At 43.3% G+C, this 23,086-nt stretch overlaps 1 protein-coding gene across 3 annotated transcripts in view; it reads right to left on the bottom strand.

Annotated features, from left to right (window-relative positions):
• Nucleotides 1–23,086, bottom strand: part of iqsec1a (IQ motif and Sec7 domain ArfGEF 1a) — a 96,241-nt gene that overhangs the window by 19,547 nt on the left and 53,608 nt on the right. The window contains exon 1 of one of the 3 annotated variants that reach the window (XM_030055682.1): nucleotides 3,839–4,152. The exons of the other annotated variants lie outside the window; for them this stretch is intronic. Coding sequence (XP_029911542.1) covers nucleotides 3,839–3,903 — 65 coding nt within the window. The 5' untranslated portion in view covers nucleotides 3,904–4,152. Of the gene's footprint in view, nucleotides 1–3,838; nucleotides 4,153–23,086 lie in introns of those variants that run through there. 3 annotated transcript variants of the gene reach the window in all.

Here is a 23,086-nt window from a genome sequence, read left to right as displayed (position 1 = left end):
TCCTCTTTCCCAGTTTTGTCTTTTCTCTTTCCACTGATCCCTGTCTTACAGACAAAAATGCAATGTAGACTGATTACAAGTGACTCACAGGGTCTAGTGATCTTGGAGCTCCAAAATGTCTTTAGACACTTTAGAAGATTCTTTTCAGAATAAATTACTGTGCTGTGCTATGTAGACACTCCAGATGCTCTGCCTTTCAACCAAACATTCAAGTGTAAAACATTTAAACACATCAGAAAATTACCACCTGGTAGATGGTAACATCAACAGCATCCCGAAAATATTTAGTCTGATTCCTGCAGCTAATGGCAGTAAGACTGTGTTGAAGAATCACCGAGCAGACCAGTGTTTCCAAGTGAGGTCTGCTGACAGGTTAACTGAATCACATTAAGCCTTCCTTTGCTGTCAGGGTGGAGATGACCCATGCAGGGTCAGCCAAGGCCACCGAGACACAGGATAAGCAGACAGTGAGTGAATTCTACATACTCCCACAGGGCGCTAGATAAATACAACGTTCTGATGTGTGGACCCACAAATAGCTATGGCACTGAATGAGGAGGCCTATGCAGCGCCGGACAAACACAAACGCAGTATGACAGTGAAAATCACACTTCCTTGCATAATCGCCAATGGGACGAATCTCCCCAGCCATCTGTCATGGCAAACTGTGACACAGCCATCCCTGGAGTCAGAGTCACACCTTGCGTGCTGTCACAGCACCAGTACAGAGACAGTGGTAATTTTTGCTGGGCATTTTTATGATTTCTTCATTGAGTCGTTGATTATTGACCTGGATACCATGAAATCAAGGGCTTGTTTGGAGCAGGGAGTTAACTGAAAAAACAATGTGCTGAGCGCTGCTTTTTATAGAGCCTTGAGTGGTCCTCTGGGGTATGTTCTTTGCCCCGTCACCCCTTAAAATCATTCAAGGCAGGAAGTCAAACCTACAGCAACGGACTTTTCCTTTCCCATGGGGGACTGAAACCAGCATCTCTCCTTCCATTTTGTTATTCTGCTTCATTTTCTCCCACCCATCCCTCCAGATCGTGTGACTGTGTGTGTACAAGAAAGACAGAAGGCGAGAGTGAAAGAGAAAGAATAAGTGCTTCTGTCTGTACTTTTTCCTCTGAGGTCATTGTCTGCTCCACTCAGTCAGGTCAGTTGCTCATGATGGCGGGAAAAGGGGAAGAAAAAAAAGGAGGAAAGGAAGGCGCAGCGTTTTGAGTGTAATGGATGTTTAAGAGACAAAGAGGCGGTCGACTAGTGATGGAGCAGGGACTTGCATAACACTGCTCCATAGGAAATGATTCTATAAACAATACACATCAGCACTGACTCAAATGACTCCAGGCAACATGCTGTATTTATCATATACTGTATGCTGGGAGGTAGGATGACTTATGATTGTATTTGTGTAAATCATCTTGAAATAAGAGGAGAAGGTTAGGGAGTTATCACTGTGTTGTAACTACCACCCAATGATGTCCCTCCATCTCGTACCCACCAGGTGCCCCCATAGTTCCGATCCAGGCATGGATAAGCGTGTAAGCTCAGCTGGCAGTGATTTTCAGCCATGGGATCCAGGGGTTTGTGGGGGGGTTGACCATCTCTCTTTCCTCCCCCTTCCTTCTCAACACATCCTGAACAAACAGGCCCAGGCCCCTGCCCAGGCCTCAACCCCATTCCATCAGTCGGACCTGAGGGAGAAACATTCCTCCATCCCGGAAAAGAGGAGTCACATCTACAGGAGTTCTGGGAATAGAGGATTGCTAATGAAGTGCAGGCTGGAGCTCGGGAGGGAGAGAGAGTTGTAGTGGGGAGCGAGCCTGCCTCGCGAACGAAGGCGCAGTACCTCCCGACTCCCTGACAGAGAAGTCTAGAGACCATTATGTGCTTGCATGTTTTTCCAATCAACTCCAAAAGCTGCACAACTTCAAACTGTGTTTTAAGTTTTCGGATTTTTTTTTTTTTTTTTTTTTGTCTTTGCTCTTTCCAGAACGAGAAGAGTATAACTGAATTACCCAGTCACTTGTGTGCTATGCAACCCAATGAAATGAGCTTCATGATAAATATTTATACACGCATCTTTCAACAATGAGGTGACCCCTTCAGTTAAGCTACCACTCCATACCCACAACTCTCACCCAACAGTGTCCCTTGTGCCGACGACACATGTGCTCCTGGCACAACAAAAGCAGATGTTTTCTCTTTCTTTCTTCACTGTGACTCAGAGAGCTCATAAATACAGATGCAAACACAGATGCACACGACACAAATGTGGGGGGAATGTTTTTCAGGTCAAAGGTTATGAGGCCACACAGTAACATGCTAATGAAGTGCAAGTGCAGCTTTAAAAAGGAAACTACACCCAAGATATATCAGTCATTTCATCACCAATAACCACACTAACGGGTGTTTTTAATTGCTGTCAAAAGAAAGCCTGGAGCAGGCTGGTATTTACAGTGTGACACAGCTGAAAACTAGAAAGCTGCACAAGCCAGACTGTACTGCCCTGCAGCTGACAGTATATAGTCGATAGAAGCCTCATAAGAACCATGGTTGCTGGCTACTGTAGCTTCATGTTCGAAACTGTAACTATGCTGAGCAAAGGCCATAGGACTTGGATAACTTGACAGGACAGAAATGATCATCCTGCCCTTTCATCTGACACCACTGAATATCTTCCATCTGCTTGTATAACCTCAGACCTCTGTCAGGATTATTATGTTAAAATTTACAAGAAAGGCGAACGCACAAAAGGTATTAAAGCACTTTGGCTTGCCCCGAGAACTGCAATCACAGTCTATTGAGGGTAATTATGCGCCTGAATAAATGAATGGCACCGCTGTCTCTCTTTATTTCACACTTCCGCAGGATCAATTGAAATAACAGCTTTATTAGCCTTGCGCAGATGCAGAAAATTAAAACAGACCCCTCTGAAAAAGTGGTGACGTAGACAGATGGTTTGACACGCCACTGCTTAAAGTAATGAGATAGAAATCCTTAACCATTGCCCCATCACCTGACCCTGTCAGCTTCCAGGTCCTGCTCTGTCTGAATCAGGGCGCCTCTCCTATCAAGTCCCATATAGCCTAACTGCCATTCTCTCTCAATAATTAATAATTAAATGATACTCCATGCCACACACAGCACCTGCCCTTGAAATTCCAGCTTTCAGAGAGCACGCTGCCACGGCCAGCAAGCAGGAGGGACACGACACACCACAGGAATGCCCTTCAACCAAGCAGGAGGGGCAATTCAACTCACAGATGGAGTGTGTATAGTAAGCCTAAATGCATCATGATAGCACATGCATAGAGTGACTCAGAGAGGGGAGATGATCTGTTTTCCATAACAGAGGAGTTAAAATTGAAATGGCAGACCCCCACTTTAAAATTCATGATACCCTTGACTGTAGCTTTCCATTAGTCCTGCCATGCCCCTTGTCATATGGATAGTGTGGATATGAATAAATGCAACAGAAACACTTTAATTCAGCATGCGCTTTCTTGACTGTAGCTATGCATTACCTCCACCATATCCCCTTGTAACACAGACAGCGTGGATGCAGATAAAGGCAAAAGAAGCATTTTAATTCACTGTGCACTTTTTCCAAACATGGAAAGACTGGCTCTCTGCTGTTTATTAAACAAAGCCTTATGCAGCCCGGTGTAACCTTATCCAATGACAAAATGCCCCACTCCCCCCCACAACACACATACACACACACACACACACACACACACACACACACACACACACACACACACACACACACACACACACACACGCACAAAACAAACACACACTCACATTTACACTCTCCTATTACCCTTACCAGCCATCCAGCTCCAGCTCCAGCAGAGACTGAGTCTTCTCTGAGTTACACTGCAAACACCACATGCTGGCCAGCACTCACAAGACGAGGTAGTCCAAACATTACCAGTCCTCCCTAAGAGTCCCCATTGCTGCTTAAAAGGCTCCTCTCTAGACACATATCTACAAACTATCTGCTACAGCTCTCTGGTTGTAGCTCTCTGCTACACGTAAATGTTCCCATGGCTTTGCCTTGTGAAAGCAGCTCCCTATGGGTGGTAGGTGGCCACGGTGACAGCTAAGTGGCAGTCTGTAATCTCTGACAGACAAATGGAGGTCTTTCTTTTTTCTCTTTCTCCTTCTCTGTCCTCGGCGCGCCGGGCTGGTAGGAGTATGAGGGGGGCGGAGGCTGGGAGAGAGGGGAGTGAGGGTTTCTGCCAGGCCCTTAGCAATATGGAAGGGGGCGGGGTGCAAGGAAGGGGGTGTAGAGCACTATGGCTCTGTAGCTAGGGAGAGAGGGAAAGGGATAAAATTCCTCCTGCACCACGCTGATCGCGTGAGCAAGGGATACACAAATGACCCTGGGCTGAGGGAGGTAGGAAAAAATGTATTTTACACATGCTATCAGAGGATGAAAAAATGTGGGTGGAGACAGATAGAGGGAGACAGAGACGGTTGTGAGTGAGAGATAAAGTGAAGCACCCAGGGCACAGGGAGAAGGAGGGGAAGAGAGAGAGAGAGACAGATATGATCCAGTTTGAGGTGCATAGGTATAACAGTGAGAAAGAAAGAGATGTAGGTTGAACAGGGGAAGAGGAGAGGATCCATATGATGCAGAGTGAGGAGCAGGTAAAGGGGCAAAGCAAAAGGAAACAGGCAGGCAGGGAGAAACAGTGAGAGGTGGAGGAGACGGGAATGGGAGTGCGTGATCATCAGTGGCTCCTTTTGCGAGCTTTGCTTTCTACTGAGAAGGGATGTAAGTGGGTAGAGATGGCAAACACAAGAGAAGCACCTCTATTAATAGAGCCTTTCAGGGCTCAGGACCAAATGTTAAGATGCATGCCAAGGAAAGGACAGAATTTTTTTTTTTTTTTTTTTTTTTTTTCCCAGCTGGTAGATACCTTCACATTGTAGTGAACCTTCTTACTGATGGTGCCCCCATCTGTGGAGTTCACCCTGTTGACATGTCAGGCCAGAGACTAATCACCCCTCTGAGATGACAGTATAGAGTGAGGGGATGGGTGGGTGGGGGTGGGGGGGTGCACGGCCCCAAGTCAAAGGTATTTTCTATCTAATGACAACAGGCACAGGAAGCAGAGGAGAATAGTTCCCAGATGGATCCAGTTTACAGGGACACCAATCACTAATGTGTATGTCTCAGGAGGGAGGCACTGGTGTCCTCTAATTACAGGCCTGGACCCTAAAATGATCGTCTCCTCCAGCCTGTTTTCATCTGAGACTTCAAACGAAACAGGGAGAGCGCAAAAGAAAGAATTACGCACAGGAACAAAATATGCATATTTTAACACATGTCATGGATCACAGCAGGGGGATATGCACAGACAGACTTATAATGCGTGATTCAGTCAGAGCAACTGCAAGCAGACACACAGAAACTGGTCAACTGAGCTATTTCAGTTCCAGACCTTGGCCCTGTGCTCCAATGACTGCAGCTGTTAACGCATTGTGGAGCTGCAGACACTTGACTCAACTTACAGACTTCACCTGTCACACGATCTTTCCACTAGCAATGAAATCCATTTATTCTTGACTGACAGTAAACAAAAACATAAAGGATAGGGAACAAAATCCATTTAAGTTATTCCTCATTAAAGTAGACATAGCCATTATTTTGCCACTTAGATACACTTGATAGCCATTCAGGTTTGGAAATGAGATTTAGAGATGAAACGGGTCCCAGGGCAGTATTTGTTTTGCTGTGGGACAGCACATGGGATGTCTAAATAGAAGTTATTTGTTTGGGAATGAGATTTGAAGTAATATCAAGGTCTCATTTGAAGGCATGCATGTAAGGCTCATAAACCCCAAGCCTATCATGATTGTCTCAGTATGAGGCTCGGGGGTATAATATGTTAAAGCATCAAGGAGAGTGTGCTGCAGAAATGATCTGAGTAATTACATAAATTCCAGGTAAATCTAGGTCGTATAAGCTTTGCACAAACTTCGAGACACTTAATAGGCTCCTGTGATTCTCTCTCCTCTCTTGTTACTGTCTGCCTCCCAGTCTGGTTTAGTCCCAGTTCATCTCCTCTGCACTCTCCGGAGCGCCAGCACAGCTCTCGGCTCTGGAATGATGTCATTGGGAATTCCAAGCAGAGGCCCACTCTCTGCTCATAAAATGCCATTTCTTCAACTCAATACATATGGCCTCTCTGCATTTCAGCTCCTACTCCATCATTTCCCTCAGTCTTTCTCAATGCCCTCCTTCTTTTCTTTTTTCCTCCCCTCCTGTTCAGCCTGAGGAAAAGAAGATACATTAAACCTGGGACTAGGCCAAAGAGGCATCCACAGGTCAGCTTCATACAAATGCCTTTATCAGGTGAATTCACTTTTCCAGATCCATGCACATAATGCCCAAAGTGAATCTTATCAGAATGATTGGGCTTGCACTGTACCACAGCAAAAAGAATGAATGAAAAGCAGAGCAGAGGAGCAAATACTAAAGGAAACTACAAAGAAAAGCGCATGAGTTATTTTCCCCCACGAAAGCGATAGCTTCCCGGAAACTTAGTCACAAGATTTTGCTGTTGTAAATGAAAAAGCTGGACAGTGCGCTCTGTCTATATGACATCATGCACCGGTTCTCATTATGTGCTTTTGCTGGAAGCTGAGCTGCTGAGAGCTGCACTGGAAATGGAAAATAAAACGAAAATTCAGCCTTTGCCTTGTCTGGAAACAATTAGAATGGGCTGACGTCATCATTTGATACAGCAGCATACTAAACGAGATGTAGCAGCGCGGGAGTGCTTTGTGAACATAGAGGAACTCATGAGGGGGCATAAAGAAATATACGTTTCCGCAGTATATTCTTATGAACAAAAGAATTCCTGTGCACACTAAAGAATTAACAACAGATGTATAAATAGAGCTGAAATGACAGTAATTAAAGGATATGCTGCCTCTGCTCATCAGATCCTGGCAACAAAGCTGGAGCAGATGTGTTGCCTGTGGGATCCTATGGGAATGATCAAAGATCATCAGTGGCAAGTGATGTTTGAGGGGCTTTTTCTTAAACCTGTTCATACATCTCTTAGTAATGTCTGAGCTCATTCCAGGGTGGAAAGGAGCTGTCTGTTTGTCCAGCTAAGTGGAATCTTAAGTATAATGTCTGGAGAGGCTCAGACTGGAGATCTTCATGGGGTTTGTTGCATCAAAACAATATTTTAAAGCAGCTAAATGTTTATACTGAGCACTAGCAGCCCAGTTACACCCTCTTCCCACAAGTGCAACTGAGAAGGACTAAGGTGGCACCTGTTTTGCATGGTAGCTCAGTGGTTAGCACCATTACCACATGGCACAAAGGAGCCAGTTTTGCGCCCCAGCTCTTTCTGGGTTTAGTTTGCAACATTTCCCCTGTGTTTCTGTGGGTTTCCTCTCACATTCCAAACACATACAAGTCAAGAGTATTAGTGGCTAAATTGGCCATAGGTATGGATGTCAGCATCTGTCTATCTTTGTTAGCTCTTGGTTTCCCTGCCTTTTATATAATGAGTGCTGGGATAGGCCAGCCACCCTCAAAAGGATTGAGTGGGTAGAGAAAATGAATGAATGAATAAAGCTGCACCCTTATAATGGCTACCCACCAAACCTCTACTATATAAATCTCTACCTCCATGAGATGTAAACATGATTGTAAGAGAAGTTCGCCTGATTGCATGCTTATGCTTTCTTGCATGCTTTCAGCAAGCCAGTTCACAAATGCACACAGGTCATGTGTACGGTGCTGTTGTACTATTATTACTACAATTACAAGAGTGGAGCCCTGTTTGTCCATTTACAATGCTTTCTTTTCAGTTCAGTCCATTATCAGATACCATATTTCACCATAGCTTTTCACGGTAGCCCCGCCCCAGCACAGAAGCACAGTACAGCACAATGCTCCTGTGCTAAAAATAAACCCATGTGAGCTGACGGACTCGGGTAAACACTGGCAGTGAAGACGAGCAGCACTGTGAAGCATGAGACAAACCTCCAGGAGAGAAATAAATGCTAACAAGAGGCAACACCCTTGCAACGTGGAGAGCGGCTTTGATTTCATTATCTCTCCCTTTGTGACAAAATGGTGTGCAGCAGTTTTCAGTGGCTTTAGGGCATTTTGAGGTCACTAAGAGACAGTGCAAAACCCACTGCCAATGTGAGAGGGTTCAACTAGGGCAGTGTCTGCAGTGGTTAGCACCGAGAGAGTAGCCCTATAAATGTGACAAAAGCCAGAGTGGGTATAAATACCCATGATGGTCACAAAAGCGTGACACTGCAGCCAAGCCAACAAAACAGACCCATGACATGAGACCCAGTCCACAATGCTCTCTCAGACTGACAGTGCCACCCACAGGCTATAAACGGCATTACATGCTTGCTTGGAGCTACATAGTATCCTGAGGGAGCAGAAGTACCGAGTTGTAACTGTGATGTCATTCCAGAGGACAAGAAGGTCAGACATGCTTGTCATGGTTGGAGGCAGGGAGGGCGGTGGTGGGGGTGTGGGGGTGAGTTTTTCAAAGGCTCTAGGATGTAAAAAAGACTCCAAGTGACCTGCTTTCTCTGGTGGGCAGACGATCTCTGTGCTGGTGCCACATTCTATTTGAGGCAGTGGCAGAGTCACACCTGTCTCCAGTCACGCAGGGAAAGTCCTGCGGTTTCCAAATGTGTCTGAACTCAGGAACGTGGCTTGGCAAAGGCAAGCTTTAATGTGCCTTCAGTAGCACAGATTATCTTAAAACTAAACACAATACTCAAGTATGCATTTTTTTTTACTATACTTCAATGCATTGCAACACGAGCAAAATGCCACCATCTGCTTCCTAGTCTAACAGCACCATGATGGCCAATCCATCATCATAGACTCCTGATATGAATTACACCAGCCAAACACTTTTAACATCACCTCCCTCTGCTCTACTTACTTCGTCTGGCTCTAAGATTGATTTCCAGCAGCCTGCCACCTGGTAACATCTGAAAGAAGAAAAACATCCCTATCCTTGATATAAACCAGGCATAGTCCTCAAATAATTATTGCTGTTTGTGTGTGTGTGTGTGTGTGTGTGTGTGTGTGTGTGTGTGTGTGTGTGTGTGCGTGCGTATGCGTATATATGCAATCAAATTAGAGCCATGAGCTCAATGACATTATTGAATTGGGTAAATTAACTGGAAGGGTTACAATGATAGTAATTGCTGTTTCAATCAAATGCCATTAATTGCCATCTGCATCAGTGATCAGATAAAAAGCCGATGATCTTGAACATGTTGTGTTGCTCAATCATTTAAATCATTAAATAGACTTAATTATCACTCTAGCATGAAATAGTGTTACGGCTTTGAATTGATAGTATAAATAACTTTCTCGTAGACAAAGGTCCTTTGCTGCAAAGGTTTAACATGATAAATGCAAACAAATTACAACTGACGCACACGATTCTCGATAAAACTACTGTGCTACATAGTATCATATTGACATAATGCAGATTTAAAGAGAGATAGGGGAAAAGGTTTGAAGTGAAACAGATAGAGGGAGGAAAGAAAGATTAAGACCTCTACATTCTTACAATACTCAGACTGCAGCGGCTTACATTCCATCCCTACTCACCTCTTCACACACAGCTGTCTAATCACTTTAAGAGAGTTTGCCTTGCTTTGTTTTCCTTCAGCCCTGGACTCCACAGCCAGGGCTCCAGTCACTTGCTGTGCTCTGCTGCCCTTCCCTGGCAAAGCCAACTGTGACTCCGTGGCATCCCAAGCCCAGGGCAGAAACACTGAGGCCATTGAACCCCAAGGAGCACCTCCCGGCTCGGCCGTCTGCACTGGCACAGCTCATTGTTTGTGTTGGCAGTGAGTATAAAGGCAGCCTTTCTCATGTCTGCTCCATCACACTTTTCCATCTTTGATTAGGGAAAACACAGACACTGAATAACCACGGTGGCCTTCACCACAGGGGCTATCCTGTGGTGAAGGCCACGAGATGTGTCAATATGTCAAAAAATGTGCAAAATAATATATACATATATAGATATGCTTTCTTGTTGGGGACCAGCAAACAAAAGTCATAATAGTAAGACCATCACTGTGCAATTTCAGCATTAAAATGAATTCCAAACTTTCGTTTTTTAGTTTCTGCTTGACTTGGAAGTGAGAGGACAAAATGTATTTCATTTTAATGGCCCTCATTTGGCTGACAGTGGTATAATAATTCAGGAAACATAATGTTATTTCAAGAAAAAGTGCCTGAAACTGGAAGATTGAATACAGATGTGGTAGTGTAATTGCAGCCATGAGCTTTAGATGATCGTGATCTAATGTGCAATTATGGATGAGTGACAATATTACCTGGGGATACTAAGTGACATCATATGGAATAATAAAGCTATGAATTTGAATATGAAAATACAAGTCATGCCAGAGAGGACCTCCATGGCTCTGACTGTAATGATGCACCTCCTTTTATGCTTATTTATTTAGGTATTCTGATTTATTGAGTAATGCCTGACATTTTGTAGCGGCACTATAATTGCAGTAGTGATACTGCAAACAAAACATAGCCATAATTACAAAGAAATTCAGAGGTGTAGTTGGTTGAGTGATGAGAAAAACCCAATTGTATTTGCTACTTGTTATTTGCTAAGTAGCAACAAAGTTTTCATCTGCAACAGACATGGTGTTTCACCAGTATAAAGGCTAGTAACTCTGGGAAACTGCTTAGTCAGGGCCTCAAACATTTATCAAAGGAAATCCTCAGAGTTGATCTTTCTTTTTCCAGAACTCTGCACATCTAAGAAGAAAACCACAGTCAAGTCCAAACCCTATCAAAAGCACATGAGAATAAAGACCGATCACTTTACATGTAATGAGAACTTCTCCCAACCACAATTAAAGCTTGATCAGTAGCATTTAAATATTAATTGAAAGCCATGGTTGAAAGCATCTTCACAATGACAGGAAGAACTGGAAAAGAAATTATTCATGATTCTCAACTCTTACCACTGCACGCCTTTGCAAGATCTGTATATCTGGGTTTGGATTGGTGTGAACAATGACCTGTACTGTTTTAAAACAGTAAATCCCCTAAGTGGTCAACAAGCATTTTTCTAAGGAGCCTAATACAGACAACTGTAAAATGATAAATCACAGACCAAAAACAAACTGTACTTTCCTTTTCTCTGGGAAAACGAACAGCTCAGGAAACTTTTCTGCAGGTCACGAGTGTGCTGAGAACTGGATTTATGTCGGCACATTCCAGTGGAACAAGATATCCTGAGTGTGCAAGTTCCATTCATACTTCATCTCCACAAGACCTGGATGGATGCAAGTCAGCAGATCTTATATATCAACATAAAACCCATTTGAGCAAGCGAGGTAGGACGCGAGACCAGCTTTACAGAGTGATAGAAACATTCTGAGGATATGAAGTGGACTCAAATCCATGATAACAGCCCCTTGAGGAGGCAGGGTATATAACAAATGGATTACACAGCACAATGTTTATTGTTTCAATTCCCCCAATGCTTTCCATTACCTCCATTTGAGACAGTGCCAAGGCATTTACAAGAAAAGAGGGTTATACGGGGCATATGGATTAATTCACCATTTCTATAACAAACTGCCTGACAATGACTAACATTGTTTGCCATCCATTTAATTCACCCACAATCAAAAGCCTATTGGATCTCAGCCAACACAATATTGGAACTCAATAACGACACGATTCCTTTTGGTGAATGCTAAAGAAGCACTAGCCACTCTCATCATACATCAATATCAACACAAAGCCTGCGCCACACACACGCCAATTAGAAGACTCAGAATAAGAAAGAAGAATACCTGTCATTACAGAGAAAGATTCCAAGTGTAGAGTAAATCTGTCTGCTACCTTGGCTGTATCCTCGGAGGTTTGATCTACGCTCCATAAAGCTTACTGCTTTATTGACTTGATGCGCAACCCAGGCCTCTGCGGGCTGCAGGGCCCATCGATTTGTAGCCCCTGAATAACTCATTAGAGGCCCCCATCCTAACTCTATCAGCAGCAGGGCAACACACTGGTCCCTCCATGAATAGTGGACAGAGCTTGACCCCACTGTTACCCAGACCTGCCATTCAGTTGGGTACCATGTACCACAAATGTAAAGCACTGACAAAAATGATTAATACACCATCAGCATGGAATACATAAGGCACATAACTGAGCATGCAGTAAAGGAATCTAAATCATGCACTACCCCAGACTTGGGGTTTTTCACTAAAGCATTACTTATTTGTGGTTTTCCATAATACACAGTTCCAAAATGGAGGGGCCTGGATTAGGATGAGGAAAATATCAGAGGACTGAGGATGTTTCTCTACCCACCCATTCTCTGGGATCCCTCAAATTGCCTGAGAACTGAGGTTTTCAAAGGGTGTAGCAGAGAGACTAATGTGTTTTACCTTGCTGGTTTGGAGCGCCTTTTGTCGAGTGAAGACCAGCCTAAATCTGTCATTTTAATCGACTGAACTTCCTAACAGCCTCGGGTATCTATCAAGAGCAGGAGGTTTTATCTGTAAGGAGTATTTCTCACACTGTACACCATACTACACACCCAAATGGTAATCTATGACTGACGTACAGATTAACATGGGCCATTTGAGAATGTTTTCTTTTCTGGTGGAGTCTGTTTCCTCATGCTGTATCTACAATACAGACTGAGACCACACATCTATTGGGTCATTTTGTGTTTTTGTAAAATAGTTGGGTGGAGAGAATAATTTTGGATTGTTATTACAATTTTGAATATTTAATCTGTGGGAAAGGTTGGTCTGACACTTTTCACGATCTGGTCTAACTTAGATTGGGGGCTTACAGACCTTATTTCCATGGTGGCCATTTTGAATTTACACTCAGGGTTGGAGGCTCGACAGCCCTGCTGTGCACTGCTGTTATATTTCAAGATGCACACAAACATCAGGAATCAGACAACACATTTGTCATTTCAGATTCCCCATTAAATTCATCATAAATAATGCAGATCTAAAGAATCCAGAGGAATTTAGATTCATATTTTAATATTTAGCCCACTCTAGTTTCCAGAATGTGGCCTTAGTAACTAGATAGTAGCTAACTACCTGACAACTTCCTTGCTTTAATTCAAGCAGTCATTGTAGCTGATGTTCATAAGATTGCTTAATAATTTTATAACTGCTAGGTTTGTCTTATTTATTTAATACTACAACACTTCTGTGGCAATCTTTCCAGGTAGAGTTTCCCTCCCCAGGTGTTCAAAATCACTGCCAAGTGAACAAAGTAAATTGCTTTATTAAAACCCATATTTACCCAGGAAATTGTACAGCATATTACATGAATGTTGCCATGACAACCTGGGAGTAGTTGCAGAGGTAGGGACAAGGCAAGCTGGGACCAGAATAATTTCATCATAACATCAGTTCTGATGACAGGGTGTGATCCTTAGATGTGTATCTGGAGCTGAAGTGCTAAAAGGCCAGTCATTACTTTATTTTAAAAAAATTTTTAACAGTTAAACAGGATGATCACTTTATTGGCTTCTGGGTCTCCTGAATGAGTGCATAAACACTGATCTGTGCAGCAGATGAAGTTAAGATACTTTCTGGCGATGCTTGTGCCTCAGCCTCACCTCATTCTAAGCAGCTTTGAGATCCTTGTTTAACCTACTCTCCATGTGGAGTTGATACAGAATACTGGGCAACATGTGCAGAACAGCCATTTCAACATCTCTGACTTGTTATTACATTGCATTTTACGATGACACGCTGAGGAATTCGGACTAATAAAAAGCGACTGGGATTCACAGTTGCTGCATTGTGACTAATGATCCCAGAGGGAATTCTGCCTTTTATTTGCTATACCGGAAAATTCAACTCAGCAACATCCTGCACCGGAGCAGAGAGACAACAGCAAATGTGAATTTATGGAGTGCAAAAGGTGATAAAGGGGATTAAAAAAGAAAGAAGGGAGATGGACTGAGGGAAGGACAGAAGAGAGTGAGCTGCAAGTGATGTGTGAAAGACTGCAAGGGGAAAGCAAAAAAAAAAAAAGAAAGCAGTGTTCAGCCCAGTGCAGCACTGTAATTCTAAAGCCACTATCCTCACATACAGTATGACTGATGAGGGAGAGACCCCCTCACGCTCTGTGCATCTAATGGGCTCTAATGATGGCCTTGCTAAGCCATCCATTCTATAAACAGGCCTAATGAGAGCAGGTCCGCAGTTCTCGGTGGAGAGAGCACATAGGCAAAGGTCTGTTAGAAGCTCCACTGCCTGCATATCAGAAACAATTGGGGGCAAACGGATGTGCATTCATCAGAGGCCCTGCTTTAGGTTTAATTGAAACAATGCGAACAGGACGCTTTGCATGAGCACTGAGCGGGATGATTCACCAGGAATGTGCTGTGAGTCTGAGAGAAGTTGGGATTGGAAACAGGGAGATGGCCAGGTCAGAGGCACGCAGATCACGGAAGAGCTGAGGAACAGGGCCTGAGGGCCAAACAACCTGTCACAGTTCCTCTGTTTGTAGATGACAAAATAAACACACTTTTGCTTAGAGGTGTCTTCGTAAGTAAGCATCTGCATTATTTAAACATAAATAAATAAGAGACACAGATAAATTCAAACAAATCTGACTGTTTCTTCTCTCTCTCCCTCCTGGCACTATGCATCAGTGTGAGAGTGACATCAGACTACAGAGCAGCGGCGCTGGCACCCTGGTGTACGAGCATCAACAACCCCTTAGCTGCAGCTCTCTGTTGTGTACTTTCCATACACATACACAATAACACTCTCACACAGTCATTCTCTTGATTTTTCTCCAGCAGTCTCTTGTGCATGCATTACACGCATTACACACATGCAGCGCCTGGCAGTGTCAACAGCTGGTGTCTCCACTGCAGCTCCTACATTAACCTGCAATACACCGCCAGAGAGATCAATACACACACCTACAGAACACAGCCCACCTACCTCCACACATCTGTTCCTTGGTCAGCTCATGTGCATCCGGGTCCAAGTGCTAATGACAGATAGCCCTGCTCTTCACAGCAAGGTGGGGTGATCTTGGTTAATGGGGGGCTGCTAAACAGGCAGCTAGACTGGGTCTGTCAGCCACAGAGCACCATGAACCTCCATCTGACTGATTTACTCTCCACTCATCAGCACATTCCCCTAAACGTCAATGAAAAGGGGAGGCTCTCCCCACGCGGAGCACCCTCCCCCTGCCTTGCTCTTTCGTCTCTCACACTCACTCAGCTGTTCAATGCATGTCCCTCACAGGCTCTGTCAGTCTCTTTTCCTTGAATCTCTCCTCCTCTCTCTTTCATTAGTCCATCTCTCACGCTCTTTCTCTCTCTCTCTCTCTCCTTCCATCAGCTGTCCTCGCTCTCACCCCACCAATGTCTTCGCTGGGCTGTGGTCATTTACTCAGCTGTTGTGTTGATCCCGTGGTCCAGTGGGAACATGTCCGGAGCCTCAGCGTTGCAGCTCTGCAAGGTCACCGACATGTTTTTGTGCCTCTTCAGGACACATGGCGTGGCCGGGGGGAAAGTATAAGCTCTCAACCAGCATGCATCCTTAGACAATTAGAGCACAACCCCATATGCACTCATATGATAAATTATCTAACAATCCCTTTATATTTAAAGAGACAAGGAAATTTTATCCACACCTTGATAGACTGTAAGATATCAAGGCTTGAGAATATCGTTGGACTGTAAGAAGAGCTTTATTCTGTGCTGATAAACGGTGAGGGCGGACCAATGGCCACCATATCACTGTATCCGTCCTTCGTATTCAGGAAAGGCAACATGCAGGTGTGAGGGTATAGGATGCGATTGCGGCAACTCCAACGGAAGAAGCTGTCAGTAAGACTGTACAGTATCAGGCAGACATCCAGGAAACTTCCAGCTCACTATCTTTCCTCTGCTTTTGCGTCCTGCTCCGGCCAGACCTGTCCAGTTGGGCTGATAAAACAATAGGACGTCAACACTTTGAGAAAAGGAGGAGAGAAATGAGATGGTATTTGGTAGTGTAACCTCCCATAGTTAAATATTAAAACAGTGCTGTGCAGCAGAAAATGTTTCTCTATACATTTTGCAGGAAACGATGAGTGATAAAAACTAGCTCAGGATCAAGAACCCTGACTGCAACCACTCTGAGACCGTGTGCAAATCACAGATTTGTCAGCCACATTGGTGGAAAACGATATTATTGCTGTTTCTCTGCGCAATACAAGGCATGTCATTATCTGTAAAGAATAGTTAAGTAAACATTGGCAGTAAATCTCTGTATGACTTCTATCTGAGGGAGTGAAATGAAAGAAATAGGCTACAAGGATGCAACAGCCTCTGTGGGACTCCATGCAAGGCTAAACCCCCCATCACTGTTAATTTCTCATCTCTCCACTCACCAGTGACTCACAGTAGAATTCAGGACTGCTCATTTATTTGACTTAAGATATCCCATGTTGTTTCATTTCTTAGCTCTCTGCCCTTAACTTATTCACAGTGGAACACCTCAACTACCTGGCGGTGTGAATGGTCCTTAACATGCAGCAAGAGATGCAATCAACTCATTTCTTATATGAATGGTGCTGTCACAGTTGGACAAGTGGACATCTGTGCAGTGGGAGGGAGATTAATATAAGACCTCTATCAAATAGACACCAGAGATTTTTCAGACCTAAAAGTTGTTCGCTGTTCTGAAGTCTCTCTACCAACAGATGGGGCTAGTGCACAGTCAGTACTCCACAGAGACTGACCTAGGCTCTGGGGCTAAACTGATGAACGAAGGATTTCAACTGTTCTTAATGAAGAGTGGCAAGGAATGGAACAATAAACTTGAAATGTAGAGGTGTCAAATGAGACAGATGTTATTTTAAAAATGGTGAAAATGCAGCTAATGAGACAAAAGAGCAGGAACTGGAGATTGTTTGAGAGAAGAACTCGATGTGCTCTAGACAGCTCGTTTAAGCTGCAGTGTGAAGCTGAGATGTTTGGGTCGATGTGAAGCAACATGTATGATCTCTCTGCCTCATTTGTCAGACGTGACTCCTCAATGCCAGGCTTGACTGGCCCACACTTTGAAGAGAACTGTCCTCTCTCTCTCCAGCCATGTAGGCAAGTCCTGACACTGATGACAATAATATATGCAATAATAATAACAAAATGAATCAATACACTACTACTACTACTACTACTACTACTTCTACAACTAATAATAATACTAATGATGTAATATTAATAGGTAATATAAACAATAATGACAATAATAAACACTCAGGTGCACCAGTGGCTCACAGATAAATAGCGTGTACCATGTACCAGGGCTTAGTCCCAATCGCAGCGACTCGGGTTCGAATCTGACCTCAGGTCCTATGCTGCATGTCATCCCCCCTCTCTCCCTGCCTTTCCTGTCTATTTCCACTGTGACTGTCAAATAAAGCAGAAAATGCCGAAAAAATAATCTTTAAAAAAATTATAATAATAAACACACTCATACTTCAAATAATGTTTAGTCCTGTGCAGTACTGGCACATTTTTTGTATTAGTACTGCATTGTATTTTTTTCAAAATGAAAAATCAATAGAAATCCCCAAAAGAATCTGCAGGGAGTGAATGACCTTTGGTGAAATTGTGAATGATGTCATTGAGAAAAAAAACTGTCAGTGGCTATGGGAACCTGGGTAATACAAGCAGTGGGTGTGTTTCTGGGGACGTGTGCACGTGCACAGAGCTCACAGAGGCCAGTTGTCACGGCAACAACTGAGGCTGACAGCGAAATTACACTGCCTGCACTGTTAGAAGCTACAGTCGTTTGTCTATGTGCACACGCACACATAGGCCTACATACACACACACAGCGCACAGCAGTTAGTCCAACCAGGACAAACATTTAAATTTAATGACTGTTTACCCACAATAGTCCCACCCTCCCTGACAGCGTGATAATTTCCCTCTAGAGGACAGGTGCTAATTTCACAATTCGTAGGGTCCAAACAATGCATGCAAGAGGAATTCAATTCATGGAGTTGATCAATTAATATTAAAAGTAGGGCTGGGCAACAATTAAAATCTTTAATCGCAATTAATTGCATAATTTGCCTGATTAATCACAATTAATCGCATTGTATTCGCAAAATCCAATAAGTATTGTAAAGAGCACTTTTATTTCAATGTTCTGCTGCCATATAAACGAAAGTGCCATAACATTTGTTGTGCAAACACTTTTAACATCACCACTTATCAGTAACACATATTTAGTGTAAATCTCAACTTAAAAAATGTCATAATAATAATAATAATAATAATAAATAAAATAAATAATAATAGTAATAATAATAAATTAAAGCTTATTGCCACTGCCAGGACATTCTCTTTATGAAAAAAAAAAAACCTACCAACAAAATCCTGAGCCACAATCAGGACAAACAGGCAATTTCTGAGGTAACAGCAGAAACTTTTAACAGGGAGCAGCATTACCAGTCTATGTTCAATACCAAAGTGTGAAGCACAAAAAAGTTCACTACTGAAACTTCCTTTACAGGGGACTAGAATGTAAAGCGCATGTTTTACTGGACTTCTGTTTTTTTTCTATTCCTCTGCACTAAGCCAGTTGCTAAGGCACACACGATTATTTACATTTTCATAAGATAAAGAAGCTCTCTTTTTATTTTGCACAGCAAGAGAAAACAACCTTTCACAAGCGATTGTTGCGCAATCAATAATCAACCATGTTGTCTGTGTCGCTGTCCGTTGTGCTGCTGCAACCGCGTATAAACAAAAGTCTGTTTATAATGAAAGTACAACAGTCTGTGTGCGCAGGGATCCGGCAGACCTGGTGCTGGCCGGCACCGCGTCAGTACAGCCAGCACCGGCCGCGGCACCGCGCGGTGTGCGGTGGCTGTCAGTTGGACCTTTCTGAAGGAGGAGGAAGTTACCTCCGAAACTGTCACGGTAAATAAACATCCCATGTCTGATTAAAAGGACCAAAAACGTCTTTTAGTTAAAAGGAAGACATGATGAATGTATTTGAACTACACTGATTTATAATGTCGTCGGGCCATGCCTGTGTCTGTTTCAACGTGATGACGCGCACACCAGGGGCAAACGTGCTTGGGCGCGTTTGGGCTTTAGACTGAGTGCAACAGACTTTTACAAAATAAAAGCATGTGAGCAACATGCGTTAATGCGCGATAAAGTAAATATCGGCGTCAATAGTCTAATGAATTAACGTGATAATAACGCGTTAACTTGCCCAGCCCTAATTAAAAGTGAAAAAAAAAAAAAAAAGCATTTTATTTTAATGCCATCTTTAAACGGCCTGAGATCATAATAGAGGTATACAGTGTTCATGAATGTCCATTGGCCCGGGGTGGCCGACAAATTACTCACGTGCTTCTGATGTCAGGAGAGGACATATAGGTATAAGTAATTCCATAATGAGGTTTGCATTGGGAATCTGAAATTCCCTGATTTTCTAATGTTTTATCCTCAGCCAGAGCAGTTTTCTATCTATTAGTCATGTAATTATTAGTTTCAGTCTCAGACAGAGCTAAAAAGCCTCATTTGGACCATTCTGTTTTACCTAGTCAATGTGTCATTACCATTACTCCCTGATCCCCTCCCACTCATTGCTTTCATGGATCCAAAAACATCTTGTGTGAAATTTGAGGGTCAGTGGTGTCAGAGGACAGAGGTGGTGGATTTACAGCAATCGTCAGTGCAAGCTGTGGAGGCTCATCTTGTGCACAGCTGAGCAGCATCTCTGTCTACCAAGGATAGCGCAGGGAAAGGACAGAATACACAAACTAATTCCCATTCACAGCAAAGCACTGAGAGAGATTAGCGATAAGGACTGAAAGACCACAGCAGCCTCCAGATTCTGCAGCAGAGAGCTAAACTGGGTGCTAATTATGCAACGAGGACATGTTCTCTGTGTGTGCGTGTTTGCATATGCCTATGTATTTGTATGTGTGTCAATCAACAACTCATTGATTATGTGATTATTGCACATAAAAAGAGAGATAAAAGTGTGCACGAGGCATGCAGACCACACAGAGCAGTGTGTATATAAGAGCTGCAGTGCAGCAGCATGAGCTCATCACTCTTCTCCTCTCCCCCTCCTCCTTCACTAGCCCCCACCGCACCCCCACCCCTCCTCTCGCTCACCATTACATAAGTTAATGCAGCACACACCCTCATTATTTGCTGGGCAGGCACTGTGAAGAGATGCAAAGGAATATGTCATCAAAAGTAGAATAACACATGGGGCTGCCAAAGAAGCCACAGAAAGAGACAGAGCGTCTGCATTTTCCTCTGAGCTATCACAGCCCCCCACTGATCACAAAGAGCAGAGGTATTTTCATTTATGCTTTAATCATAAACACAACATGTGAGAGATATTATGGACAGATTACCATTTTTCCGATAAAACTGCAGCACATTATGCATTTTTGTCATCAGACACTGTCACAGTTAACGGCATCACAATAAATGGTAAACACCCTGCACATGAAGAGCGTTGTCTCTAGAGTGTGGCGTTCTTGAGCATTACAGTAAACAAACTGTCTTCCTCAGATGATTAGCATTTCAAAGCTGCACAGCTCACCATGAGAAGTGCAGATACTGCAGCAAAGGCAATGTTCCCAAATATACAGTGTCTCCCACAATGTTGCAACCCTGCAGCAATGGGAGGTGAAGAAAGAGAGTGGCAGTTCAGCTTCAAGCCTTTCCCTTATGGCCACATGCAACATTAGCCCATTTGTCATTGTCACAATCAAATTTCCTTTTCAGCCAAGAGCCGCAAAGGAGGGTAACAAAAAAACAAACAAAAAAAAAAGCCCAGAGAAAATAAATTAACTATTATTGTGTGTAAAACATTACGGGAAAATCTACCTTCCCTCATAATGCAAATGCCCTTTGGAGGAAAACATATGTAAATTATTCAGTGGTGTGGACACTGACTGCAACTTAAGCATACAGTATATCAGAAGAGGCTTGTGTATATACAGTAGGGCAGGCATTCTCAAAGTGTGGCCCACAAGAAATTTCTGGTGACCCACAACGAGCTACAGTGACATGATGTGTTATTGTTGGTCCAGCCTCAATTCAGATTTATACCCACTTACATCACAACTCACTTGGCTTTTAAAAATGGTAAAACTGTGCCCCCTGAGCTAAGCTGTCATGTCAGGAAGGGCAACCAGGAATCTTGCGAGTTGTGTATGACTTCTGAGACTGATATCGTCATCACTGCAGGTAGATTAGCCGGTTAGCAAGATAGAGGTGCTGCGACCATTCCATTGCACAAACATCTGATCAGTAAGGAGGAAAGTTAAAGAAAGTTTGAGGAGAAATGGAGCAACGCTTACTTTGTTTTACGTCAAAGGTTGGATAAAGTGAATAAGGTGAATGCAACGTTCCAGGAATTCAGCATACAACGACATTATGATACCAATCATAAAGTGTACAACAAGTTCACAGCCGAGGAGCGCACAACTAAACTTGCACAATTTCAAAGAGGCTTAACTGCCCACCAGTCATTTTTCTCAAATCTGTCAAAAATCTGGTGAAGCTGTAATGCAAGATAGCTATGTAGTAGCTCAACAAGTTGCCAGACAACCAAGCTGTTCAGTGACGGAGAAATTGTAACTGCATGCAAACCATTTCTTAAGCATAAATTGTAGACATGCATCTTTGTCATTAATCACCTACCAATATCTACAAATGGACAAATAGGATTTTTGCCTCCAGAAAACACAACATACATTTCTCACTTGATTCACAATTGCCATTACTTTTACCCCTTAATAAGTCTGGAATAGTCTATTAAAGAAAAGGGTTTGTTTTGGAATTATTTTGTGTTTCTTTTTTCCCTTGGGCAGCCCTCAGACATCAAAATGTATAGAGCCCCTGCTTTAGATTATTTTATATCCAAGTAGAAGCTCAGGTATTCCGAAGATAAACTCAAGCACAAAGATATTAAGTGCTCCAGCTTTTTAGGGGCATTGATCTAAAATTGGACATCTATAATGATGCATCCCAACGTGGAAACCAACGGCCCATGGAAACAGCCAGAGGATGAAGACTGTTGCTGTGTAAACCCATTTTCCACTGGATAAGCACTTGGATAAGCATGAGTGCAAGTAAATCACAAACACAGGTGAGGGAAAATATGCTGAATCAACTATAACCGCCTACATTTTGGGCCTGGCATCACTCTGTGTGACTGTGGTCAACCTCAGTGGATAAACATTGTAATTACACAAGGAACATTATTATGCATTTCAAACTATTCAGTGACGATTCTGCAGGCCAGTAAAACAGTAGATTTCCGTTCCACCTAAATACAACTCTTGAGAACCAGCATAGCGGCATCTTAACATCTCCATCATCCTGACGTTTCTGACCAAAATACAGCTTCTATCCTAGACATGTCTAAGCTTTTCCACCCCAGAGAGTGCTCTTTTTCACTCACCACAGTGGAACTGCGTGTCCGCTTGGCAGGTTGCAGCTTTTCCATTACAAGCAGTTCCTCTAAAGCCCAAAAAAGACTTCACTTGTCATAAACCCAGTGTACCAAGGAAAGGGACCAACAAACGGGCTGGTCCTTCCTTAAATCGAAATCCATGTGCATTAGGTTATATCACCATTGTTGTCAGGTCCAGTTCAAGCCAATTCCAATGCCAGACTAATGTCCCCAGTGTCAGGTCCTGCCGGAGTCAACTGTTTATCATGACGTGAGGCAGGACTGTGCGATTCAGGGCTGCTCTGAGCACCACCTCAGCAGATAAACACTGTAACAAACCCAGGGAAGTGTTTGACACCCCAGTTCATTCAGATGAGACTCTACAGGGCTTCTCCTGTACTCCGCTCCATACATATCCACTATGGGATGAGCAGCATAGATGTGGGGGCACCAGTGACAAGCTCCAAATGCACACACGTTAAATAAGTAATGCTGTCTCTGCTGCGTTCGGCTGCACTCTCTGACACAGAACCAGACTCAGATCAGATGTACTTTGGTTTCCATGGTGTTGCCA

The sequence above is a fragment of the Myripristis murdjan genome, chromosome 7 (genome assembly GCF_902150065.1).
Source record: "Myripristis murdjan chromosome 7, fMyrMur1.1, whole genome shotgun sequence".
In the NCBI taxonomy this organism is placed as follows: Eukaryota; Metazoa; Chordata; class Actinopteri; order Holocentriformes; family Holocentridae; genus Myripristis; species Myripristis murdjan.
The sequence above is the reverse complement of the archived record's forward strand: the minus strand, read 5'-3'. Positions and strand labels throughout refer to the sequence as shown.